The sequence below is a fragment of the Cottoperca gobio genome, chromosome 3, assembly GCF_900634415.1.
Source record: "Cottoperca gobio chromosome 3, fCotGob3.1, whole genome shotgun sequence".
In the NCBI taxonomy this organism is placed as follows: Eukaryota; Metazoa; Chordata; class Actinopteri; order Perciformes; family Bovichtidae; genus Cottoperca; species Cottoperca gobio.
Genome location: NC_041357.1, coordinates 23,095,730 through 23,108,483, shown reverse-complemented (window position 1 = coordinate 23,108,483; position 12,754 = coordinate 23,095,730). Strand labels below are relative to the sequence as shown.

Below are 12,754 nucleotides of genomic sequence, written 5' to 3'. Positions count from 1 at the left end.
ATGTTCAATTTTGTTCTTTGTTTGCTCTTTAGATCCAAGTGATGACGTTTGCTACTGAGCACAACTGGGACTCTCTGGAGATTTACGATGGAGGAGACATGACAGCTCCTAAATTAGGGTCATTTTCTGGTATGACAATATGCTCACACACACACACAATTGTGCACAGACACCCATGCACACAAATACTCCAGAGATCTATGATGGATGAGCTATGACAGCTCCTAAACTATGGATACACACACACACACACACACACACACACACACGTAGATTGACACACACACAAACACACACAAGATCTATGATGACTTACATATGACAGGTCTTAAACTATAGATACACACACACATACAACATACACTGGAGATTTATGGTGGATGAGTTATAATACCAAAAAACATGATATATATCTTCAATAAATAATACATTTAAATTTTGTCCGATTTCCAGTCAGTGAAAGGAATACAAAAAAGCAGGAAGGGAGGGAAAGGAAGAGTTTCACCACAATGTTGAGTGAAGGATGGAAGAAAAAAGGAGATGAAGAAGACAAAGAAGAAGTGAGGGATAAAGAATGATCTAACCTTCTACAATTTCCCAAAGGAGTTTCCCCTGTGACCTGCCCCAAGCTCATACCTGTCACACATAAAACATGCCGCCCATAGGGCAACACACACACACAGACATGCACAAATGTCTGTGCCCTTCTCAAGGAAGCACACAGGGGAGCTGCCCACTATAACCACACTGATCTGATGTTGGCCACGGAGCAGCTTCACTGGGGCAGATGAGGGTTGCTTCACCAAAATGCTAGCTGTCCATGGAGGGCGGGGGGGTCGTTCACCTTCTCTACACTTAATTTCCCAGCTTTAAACAATACTTAAGCAAGTCAAAATCGTGCTTGCTGAAAAAGCTTCACCATGTATTTTTAACATATCTTCTTCCTGTATGTATAAAGTTTGGTCCTATTTTTTATATTCTGTCGTATGTTTGTCTTTGTCTTTTATAGGAACCACTGCTCCCGCCCTCCTCAACTCAACGTCCAATCAGCTCCTTCTGCACTTTCAGAGTGACATCAGTGTCGTGGCAGCAGGTTTTCACCTAGAATACAAGAGTAAGTTAACGTTTTTAACATAGATAGAGAGATAGATACAAATATAGATAGATAGATAGATAGAGAGATAGAGAGATATATAGATAGATAGATAGATAGATAGATAGATAGATAGATAGATAGATAGATAGATAGATAGATATACACATATAGATAGATAGATAGATAGAGAGATAGAGAGATAGAGAGATAGATAGATAGATAGATAGATAGATAGATAGATAGAGAGAGAGATAGATAGATAGATAGATAGATAGATAGATAGATATATACACATATAGATAGATAGAGAGAGAGAGATAGATAGATAGATAGATAGATAGATAGATAGAGAGATATATAGATAGATAGATAGATAGATAGATAGAGAGATATATAGATAGATAGATAGATAGATAGATAGAAATATACATAGATAGATAGATAGAGAGATATATAGAGAGATATATAGAGAGATATATAGAGAGATATATAGAGAGATATATAGAGAGATATATAGATAGATAGATAGATAGATAGATAGATAGATAGATAGAAATATACATAGAGAGATATATAGAGAGATATATAGATAGATAGATAGATAGATAGATAGATAGATAGAAATATACATAGAGAGAGAGAGAGATAGAGAGAGAGAGATAGAGAGAGAGAGAGAGAGAGAGAGAGAGAGAGATAGATAGATAGATAGATAGATAGATAGATAGATAGATAGGAGGTAGATTGAAAATAAGAGAAAGAGAGAGAACCTTCTCACCAGATCCCACACAATACTGTAGACACACATACACTGGAGCACACACACACACATCGTTGCAGCCCAAAACTTTAACATCAAATAACAAGAGTCAGTGACCTGAACTGGTACTGCCCTAAAGCCTACACACATACTGAGACCTAAATTGGAGCACACACACAGAACACACACCTAGAGGGACGTAAAGGGAAACACACAGACACAAATACACAAGTGCTTTTGCTTGCGAACATTGCAAACATGCACATATATCCAAAAAAAGGCACATACACACCCGAATGTGTAGACAAACAAAGGTATAGACATGGATATTAACATCATGCATCTACACACACACACACACACACACACCTGTCAGGGCACGGTTGTGCTTTTCAGTCCTTTGTAGTTGTTATAGCTCAGAATCACTTCTAGATCAATGAACATGTCACCTTTTGTGAGTGTGTGTGTGAGAGAGCATTAGTGTGTGTTTGCATGCACATCTCTTTGTATGTATTCGTGTGTGTGTGTGTGCAGGTGAGTGCACACGTTTGTAGGTCGATGGTCTGTATTTCTTTGGCTCCATTAGTCAACATGCCATCAGTAGGAATGAGAACATGGAAGAGCTGTCACTTTTAGGGACAGTTCATCATTTCTATTTCTTTTGCGATTAGTCTCATCTCTTTAGTGTGGCTTTTATTACTGGATGTGCCAGATCCATTACATCCATTACATTACATTTGAACTTCTTGTACAGTATCATAAATAACCCTCAGATGAAATGGTGCTCGGTGTGGGTCAAACCAGTCTTCTATTTGTATGTTTCAGCATTTTCTTTTCTCAGACCTGCAACACATAAATTATTGAGTTGAGAGCAGGTGGTAGTCATTTCAGGCTTTTTGGGGGTTCCTTTTCTATCATGTCCCCTAGTTTCCATGGAGAGAGGATTTGGGGTGGAACTGTATTTGCAGAAAGAGGTCTTCACGTGTCCTCTCAGTGCTTTGTAACCAAGACCCAATCTGAGGCCCGAGTCAGGCTCAGTTAAAAATATATTCAGTCTGTGTGGCATTATGTGTAATACATGAGTGGATCCGAGCTGATCATATGGTGAGTCACTCATAATCACAACAGGACAAACAATGGAGGCTGAAATGAAGGGAAATGATATGTGTTGCTACATTCTTGTTACGGTAGCTGCTTGTTTATTTGTCGAGCGTCATGCTGCTGCCATCGTTGGTGCTCTGTCTCGCAATTTGGGTCGGTTTGAATCAGGTCTGACTCTACCTTTTCAGATCAGATCCATTTTTTTTTAACAAATACATTTACACATGGAATTTGGGATAGGTACTTTTTGGTGTTTCTGCCTTTTGTGTGTCATGTCTACTATTATTATGCAAAACTAACTCATTACATGCTGTTTCATGTCAGTCAGCAAGCAGGCTGTGTTATCACAGAAACAAAGTTTTTCTAACCTTTAACAATATATATCAAACATTACACAGCTGTATGAGCTCTTGCAGGGACTTTGATGATAGTTTTGCTTCTCTCAAAATGAGTGGCAACACTTTATTCTGTAGCAGAATTTGTTGCGGGCTTGCGTGAGAAGTTACAGGAGGTACGTACCCGTTTTAAAAGGTGATAAGAAGAGAGACATCAACATTATTGTTTGCACTCAGATAATTGTTCATGCTTACTCTCTTTGCAAAAACTCTAGTAAAAACAAATAGTATTACCCAAATAAACTACACAGCACATTCACTACATTACATTACAGGTCATTTAGCAGACGCTCTTATCCAGAGCGACTTACAGGGAACTGACTATAGGGACAGTCTCCCTGGAAGCAACTCAGGGTTTAGTGCCTTGCTCAGGGGCACAATGGTGGCACAATTCAATGATTTAAATTCACAAGGAATCATTTTAATGTCAACTCAAAAACCTGAAATAGAGTAGAAGTAGAATAGAGACTATTTGTGGAACTGCTTCTTACACTGGTGTACACTGAGCTTTCACTCTACCGTGTTTGTTTTCCACTGTGTTTCCTGTAGAAACAGGATAAACAAGACCACCCGTGTATCTGTTGTCCTCTTAAAGTTTCTCATTGTCAGTGTTGAAGTAATGTGCTAGCTTGTATAAGTGGACAATACCATCTGCTGGGGACACGTGAATGATTGTGGTGATGATGTTCTCAACGTTTTAAGCTGACTAAAGGGCCTTTCCTCTATAGGGTAGAGTGAGCCAACTCTCTCCCTTGTCTGTCTGCAAATAAACAGAAACAGAAGTATAGTAAATCCAGTCAGTTAGACTTATATGCTGACACTGTCTAGTTGTAGTCTAGTGGCCCTAGTGGGGTGGTTTGTGATATTGTCAGCATTTTACAGAGCATCACTGCTCTGTCATAACCAGGGAAAACAGGGAGCAGTTTGCTTGCACAGAGAGAGGGAGAGAGAGAGAGAGAGAGAGAGAGAGAGAGAGAGAGAGGGAGGGAGGGAGAGAGGGTCAGCCAAATGGAATAGTTTCATTGATCAGTTGTCCTGACAGCCTGCTGAAGCTCTGCCTAATAACACACTGTGTGTGCATGGGTGTGTGTCTTCAAGTCACATCTCATGCAGCTTTTTCACTTATGCTCCATCTTTATAGAAAATGTCCCCCTCATCCCTCGCAGCAAGCACACACACTCATGTAACAGTCAGTCATGCACAGACACACACACACACACACACACCGGGGCTGGCCCACCTGGATTAGTGTGTGTGTGTGTGTGTGTGTGAGCTCAGTGGGATCACATCGTTTTGCTGGTAGGAAGGTAGATAATGAACCAACAAGAGCAGACACACACAAGCATTCACTCCTCTGTCTCTCTCTCTCTCTCTCTCTCTCTCACTTCTCTCTCTCTCTCGCTCTCTCTCTCTCTCTCTCCTTTCACTCTCTATCCCTCTTCCACCCCTGTGTTGCCATGGAAACCGCTCTAGGGCAGTCTCCTGCGGAAGTTTCCAAGTGAAACACACTCACACACACACACTCACACACAGATACACCCCGACTCATACTATTTGACGAAGGGCAGGATGCTGTCAAACTTATTAAGGATGTGTTTAACCTTTATTGGGTTGGGAATACACAACCAAAGTCATTATGTTACCGTCACATATTTTTAAGCACATTTCAGAGGCCACTGTCACCGCTGACGGCCGACAAGCTTTTATTGTACTAGCTGTCAATTCATAAGGCTCTTGTGAATTAGAAAAAAATACATTAAGAGCATATGTAAATTAATCTGCCACATTAATTCGGCATCAAATGAATGTATATATTGTATTTTTCTCCCTATATGTTGAACAACTTTAAATTACTCAGATACACAATTACCCTGTGGGATGCAAATAGTGGCTAGGTACAGAAATCAGGTAAACTGCTGTTTTCATTTAAAGAGAAAGGCCCCATAGGAGTGATTGGAAGAGCAATGACAACGTTGTTCTTAGTACTGAAGCAAAGACAAGGTTTGAGAAATTATTTTAGCCAGAGGCTGAGCAATGTTTACATAGCAAAGTTAATGATACAATGAATAAAAGTTATGTTTTGTCCTTTTCTTTTGTAGCTGTTGGTCTCACCACCTGTCCAGAGCCAATGGTACCAGCCAATGGCATTAAAGCAGGAGACAGATATATGGTCAATGAGGTGGTGGCATTCACCTGTGAACCTGGGTACACATTACAGGTAATGATGACAGACACACAAACTGACCAATGACAACAAATGTATTAATATATACATTCATAGTTTTAGATACTGATTGTACATAGTTAACTACTGGTTTTTCGGGTTTCGTTTATTAGAAGCAGACTAAATATTGTGTACAGACACAAATTGCTGTCAATAACAATTAGCATGCATGCAATAACATTCTAAAATTAAGTAAAAATCTAATTCCCAATCTAAGAAAATACCAAGATTGCACACTTTTTCCTACTTTTTTGACAAAAGAAAATGTACCAAGATCCCTTACGGTATCTTTTTTTCTTTGAACCTAACCCTCTGTATTATTACTTTCACACTCTCAGGGCCACTCTCACATTTCCTGCATGCCTGGGACCGTGCGTCGATGGAACTACCCACCTCCTCTTTGCATAGGTAACACACACACACACACACACACACACACACACATTCTGCTCTGCTGGCTAAATTGTGTGATGAATGGTCGATCCAATGGGGAAAAACATATTTCCTGCAGGTGTGAGGTTAACATTGAACTTTTAATCCTGCACAGCAAAGTGACAGAAGCATTCCAGTAGATTACAGATGTGTACCTCTGTCTAACACAACAATGTTACAGGTTTATTGTCATAGAGATCATTTTTTAAATCTATTGTTTAATGCATTTTTATATCTTATTTAACAGTTGATTACATGTTAGTGTGTGAAATTCCTCAGTTGCACATCATAGAATACTTTAAAATAGCAATATCTTTTACAAGACCAAACACTTCTTTAAATTAGGAACTAAATTCTAATCTGTAAAGGACAATTTCTCCTGTATAAAGAATTGTAGTTACTGAAGCAGTACTATGATGTAAACTGATAGTGAAAAAGACATTACACCCTCTCACAGTAGCGTACTACAGGAATATTAATTCTTCATCAAATAATTAAGTAGTAATGACTGAATGAGAAAGTGTAGTTCTTTACTATGACTTAATTTGTACATGTTATAACCTTGAAATCAGATTTGTAGAAGTAAGAAACTTCTTACAGCGTACGATCAATATACCTGCTGAATACAAACATCATTTGTACCTTGTGCTGAGAGCCAAGGCTTCCTAACTTCTGCAATAGAGTTAACATCGATGTTTGTGTTTGGTGAAAACTTGTAGGAAGCCAATTTCAGTTAAACTCAACCGTGACATCTCAAGAGTAGCGACACTCTGCGTTGCCACAGCCCCCTGCAGTATTTGTCAAATTCAGCATTTCCTGTTCCAGTCAGAGACACTTGCGTTAACCAAATCATATCCAAATCTGTCAATAGAAGGGTGAGCCATAATAAGATGCCATAAGATTTCAAATATATGTCTGTCTCCACTGGTTCTCAAGGATTTACAGAAATTCAGCATAAAGATAAAGTCTAGATATAAAGTCAAATGTTCAAACATGATATCCAGTCTCTTAACAATTGGTTTCATATACTTTATTAAAACCAAATATTATTAATTATACTGTTTCTAAGTTTATTTGAATGCACCATATTTACTACATAGTAGTACTGTATCAAACCCTACCTGGAACCTCTAAACACACAATATATATTTTTTTAATTAGCAGTGGCCAATCGCATCAAGTCCATAACCCCTTTTATTTTCAAAACAATGAAATATTTCAAAACATTTTCAATAAAACATAGACTCAGTGGCCACTTTATGAGGAACACTTGTACAATTTATTGCAATACGATACGGTTGTTCTGTCATAAAGTCTATTTTTATGATGCCTACAGTGTTTTTTGACACAAGAAATCTCTTTGTCAGAGACGTGTTCATGCATTTATATCATTTAGCATTGAGGTCATAGTAACTGGTGGTGTTGTACTGGACTGCATTATGTTCAGAGGTGTTTCTAATATTCTGCCCCCCATCCTGTATATAAGTATACAAAAAAGTCAGTCCTGTACAACATCACCTTTAACTACGACCTCAGTATTAAACTGCATAATTGCATTTACACATTTCCAACAATGTCACCAAAAACTGAACATTATACACGTCAAAAAGCTAGAATGTGTCAGAACAGCTGAATTAAATTGCATTAGATTGCACTAATAAAGTGTCCACCGAGTGTAAGTATCGATGCGACAGATGCCCGTCGCTCAAACCCCAATGGTTTCCGCCCTGCTGCTGTATTTTTTAACATTTCTGGCTTTTCAGCTGTGATGTAACCTTCTTTCTGTTGAAGCAAAGAGGATAAAGTGATGATCTCTTCTGTACATTGCTCATGCGTTGCCTGTTTTAACATTGTGTTTTGCTGTGCCTGTGTTGCCAGCTCGTTGCGGAGGGGTGTTGTCTGAGATGAGTGGTGTCATCCTCAGTCCAGGTTTCCCTGGCAACTATCCCGGCAACCTGGACTGCACCTGGCAAATCACCCTGCCAACTGGATATGGTAAGTATTATGGGATAGAAGAGCATTCCTAAAAAGAACGTGACACTTTCAGTATATTTGTTGATGCAGTTGGGAAACACAGACCTTATTTTTTTTAGTTCAAACTCTGCAGCAGCAACGTATTATTTATTGAAAGCTGTAATTGTGTAGCTGACACATGGTGTGGGCTGTTCAGGAGTAAGTGATGGTTTAAATAGTAGACATTTTATATATCTTTGTGTGCATGGCATAAATCTCCATGTGTGTAATTATAGCTAGTTCTTAATGGAAAAATGACATGACTTTTATTTTTAGAAATGCAGTAAATGGACAGCTTTATTGTCATTCTCTCGGACAACATAATAGCAGTTGTATCTTTTGTGCAGGTTATCAAAATATGAAAATAAAAGTACAAATAAATCCCAAATAAAACTATGGAAATAAAACTAGAAATTGTGCGTAATATTTTAAACGTATTGCATTTGGTCTCATACTGGTCATGTGTGTTTATGTTGTATGCACACTCTGGCATGCAATTAAAGATCCTGTTGGGTATAGAGATCTACAATAATTCTCATATATTGTTATTATGTTTCGTACATTATCTAGTATAATCTGTGTTTGTATTCTAGGAGCCCATATTCAGTTCCAAAACTTCTCTTCTGAAGACAACCATGACTTCCTAGAGGTCAGGGCTGGACCACAGCACAGCTCTGCTCTTATTGGACAGTTTACTGGCTCGCAGATCCCACCACTCTTGCTGAGCACAACCCACCTGACGGTCATCCACTTCTACAGTGACCACTCAGAGAACAGACCGGGCTTCAAACTGACCTATCAGGGTGAGTTCTCGTGTGATTTTGGACTTTTGGCTTTTGTTTTTTAATGCCACAGATCCTGAGGTGTCCCTGCAGGCACTTCCAGTTGAAGTGCCGCTGAGAGTACAGACCTGTAATTAAATTGAGCCTACGGTTTAGTTTCTCCAGATGGCAAGATGGCTGCTTGAATGAAATGGTCTGCTCGTGTATTCAGAATAACCCTAAACGCCAAATTACAAAGCCTTCCCAACTCCAAGAAATGAAGGGTACGATGAAATGTATTGCTATGAGGTTTTGAGCTTTGATCTGTAGATGAGTCATGCTAAAGACTTAAAAAACCTTATGGCTTTCCTCTCATCATTAAAAGAGATGGATTGTTAGTAAGCTACTGTGAGAGACTGGCATCTTGTCCACCAGGCTTTACTTGTAGCCCTAAGTGCTTCACTTCAAAGACACAAGAGATGCACTGTGGGGCCCGTACGCCAGCATAAGTAGAACAAGGCTTACTAACTCACACATTAGCTAACCCACATGCACATAGTCATTTCCCCCTTTTTGTTTCTCTTAATTTGCAATGACCAAGTCACCTTACTCTGCAGCCCTTGTCACTGCTAACTTCTACTTTTAGCATGTGAAGCTTGTGCACATGTTTCCTCACATGACGTTGCATCAGATGCATCTTGTTTTCACCTGACATCAAAGATCTTTGTCGAGAGGATGCAATACACAAAAGGGGTCCATGATACGACCCTCAATTGTGTTGAATGAACAAAATTGGTAGTGTTTCAGTCTAGGTGCATGCTTTCACTCCTGAAGTACTAAATGACACAAACTCATTCTGATCTTAAGGCCTAGGGAGGTACTGTGGCCTGTGGATGTGCCGTGTGCACATCCACAAAAACCTCAGTGGGATAAGTGCAAAAAAATCAATAGCAAGTACCCTCGCAGTGATTTTTCGACCCAAATGTCGCAAATAAAATCTTAAGGGAGCTCTGATTCCAGTTTTAGTGTTTGTCACATTGTACGTTCTTGATTGTAGTTTCACAGCTGTGAAGTACTCGCACTACAACCTGGACCACCTTTGGCTTACATTTTCCACATTCTCTCCTCATTCCTCTTTCAGCCCCTGGTATTTCTATATCCTCTCTATTCCTTTCCCTTGATGCTGATTTCACATGGGACCTCTACATCGGTCACCACTTGTTTTTCTGTTCCTTCTGTATTTCCATAATGTCCAGTCACTTTTGTCAATATTTGTTTACCTGTCAGTACTTCAAAGTCCCATGGGATCTTGGTTCTGACGTTCTTAAGCATCCTTTGTAGCTTCTTGGGATGGTCTAGCCCACAGGTGTTTCTGTACACATGCAGTTCCCTCCTCCATCTTAGATCCTGCATGCAAACTGCATATCTGTGCCAGATAACTGTATAGGAGGAGATTAGACTTATTGATGTTGCTGCACTTAGGTAGCCTTGTAGCCTCTGTGTGTCTTAGATCTTTTTTAATCCCCTTGAAGTCCATTAGCGAGAGACAGACATTTGTTTTTGAATACAATGGATTGCAATTTATATTTGGGACTTGGGAGACGGGCTTAAAAAGCAGCTGTTTAAGGCTACACTGTAGAAAGCAGAGGATGCATTGAATTTGTTAATCTCAGCAGGACATGATCCCCGCCTGTCTTAAAACTAAAAAATCAGGTAAATCTGGAATTAAACTGGAGTACGTCCACACTGGCAGTCATTTATCTTCGTCTCTCCCTTCAGCCTATCAACTCCAAAACTGCCAGGACCCCTTTCCCTTCCCCAATGGTGACATCATCAACGGTGACTACAGCGCTGGCCAATCAGTAACTTTTCAGTGCTACCCTGGTTATGTTTTGATCGGACACCCAATACTTACTTGCCTGCACGGGACCAACCGGAAGTGGAACCACCCATTTCCACGCTGTGAGGGTAAGAACCGCCAATTACTTTTTAATATAAATGTACTTTGATGGGTTAAAAGTATGTCCCACAAAATTAAGATGTTGTAAAAACAAATGTAAATTTCTCACATTAGCCAGTTTATGGTGTGTTGTTATCATTTTTACCCCGGAATATCCCCATCCATCAGGTACCAATAGTCAATTAAAGTCTAGACGTTTAGAAGATGCTGTTATCCTAATTGAATTTCAGTAAATTAAATCTCATCTTTCATCGGTATCACTAGCTAGCAGTGTAAGGCAGCAGTTAATTAGAAAGTAAATATCCCTGTGTCACTTGGATCATTTACTCTATACATCAGTAGCACAATCATTGCTCTTATTAATATCACTAGTACTACTGCTGCTTCTACTAATACAAATACAAACTACAAATAATGATAATAATTATATTCCTCACTGTCTACAGTTCAACAGTTATTCTTGTCTCCCGATCCTTGCAGGTCTAGCACTTTAGAAGAACAAATTTGCAAATAGATAATCTCATAACTCTGCTTTTTACAGCTCCTTGCGGCTATAATGTCACGGCTGAAAACGGGACAATCTATTCACCTCAGTACCCCACTGAATACCCCAACTCCCAAGACTGCAGCTGGCTCATCACTGTTCCCCACGGACATGGAGTTTATATCAACTTTACCTTATTGCAGACAGAGCCTGTCACTGATTACATCGCTGTCTGGTAAGTCTTGGTACACTTACACTTGAACATACATACACACACACACACACACACACACACACACACACACACACACACACACACACACACAACTGCATACGCTTCTTTTCAATGTTGCCCTTTATCCTGGAACTGATTGCATCACTGTCAGGTTAGTCTTGAATTTACTTATATCCTGTCTCCTCCCTGCACACTAATAAGAAGTTGTATCAACCTTTACTTTTGTTTTTTATTCTCTTTATGTCCCTCTCTATCGCACTGACTTATTGGGATACATTTTATTGGTGGTAACCTTATCCTCGCATTGATTGCATTTCTTTTCATGACATCTTTTACTTTAAACAAACAGTCTTGCCTGTACGAAGGTATAAATCAATATGAGTCGTTGTTATCATACAGGGACACACACTAAACCCCATATGGATCTATATATGGCATGGTTGATACACAGGGATCACACCGCCATACACTCCTAATACATACACGCATATATATATATATATACTCTGTGCTATGCATACAGAGAATCTTCTGCAGCAATAATGGGATTCACTGTGGAGGTAAGATTATAACAGGGAGTGTGAGAGTAATGCATTTGCAATGGGACCACTGACCAATTCAATCTAACTCAGCACCATGGCCATACGCAGACCCTGAGAGGGCTTGGGAACTCTGGCAGTAATGATGAGATTCAGTGGGGAGTGGGAAATGTAATGAAAGGAGCAGTGTGGAGCTGGGTTCACAAATCCAACGGGACACTGTTGGATCTGACAATTTTGGGTAAGTCAAAGACACATTTCTCACTCAGTAGTTTCAGTTTAAAAAATAAAAGTAGAACAATGAGTGTATTACGAACATAATTAAAACCACTAACATACATATGAAACACATATTTTGTGTTGTGTTGCTTTCAATCTCGCCAGCTAGCAGCACCAAATAGCTATGGAGAGGCATGGCATCAAATCATTTTGCAGTTGCAAATTGATTTTTGTGATTTATGTGTTTTTGGCACATTTTACAAGGAACACAATTCTAAAATCCCATTCCTAGATTGTAGGGTACCAAAAGACATCTGTAATGTGAGATTAGTGCATAAATGATGGACTGTTGCACCACTCAATCCAGCTATATTTCCCAACACATGAATATATTTGGAAGTGACTGGGGGCTGACACTGAATATAGCATCTACCATCGAGGGCCTGAGACAGATTTTAAGTGGGTGATCCAAAAGTGTACTGCTGCTACATTACAGCCATGTAAGTACAAGAGTACTGCGCCCACATCGGTTGCTTCC

At 39.4% G+C, this 12,754-nt stretch overlaps 1 protein-coding gene across 1 annotated transcript in view; it reads left to right on the top strand.

Moving 5' to 3' along the window:
• Window positions 1-12,754, top strand: part of LOC115003981 (CUB and sushi domain-containing protein 1-like) — a 255,742-nt gene that overhangs the window by 205,207 nt on the left and 37,781 nt on the right. The window contains 8 exon segments of the mRNA XM_029425927.1: window positions 33-129; window positions 1,010-1,114; window positions 5,449-5,567; window positions 5,912-5,981; window positions 7,884-8,000; window positions 8,612-8,821; window positions 10,559-10,747; window positions 11,281-11,458. Of these exon segments, the coding sequence (XP_029281787.1) occupies window positions 33-129; window positions 1,010-1,114; window positions 5,449-5,567; window positions 5,912-5,981; window positions 7,884-8,000; window positions 8,612-8,821; window positions 10,559-10,747; window positions 11,281-11,458 (1,085 nt within the window).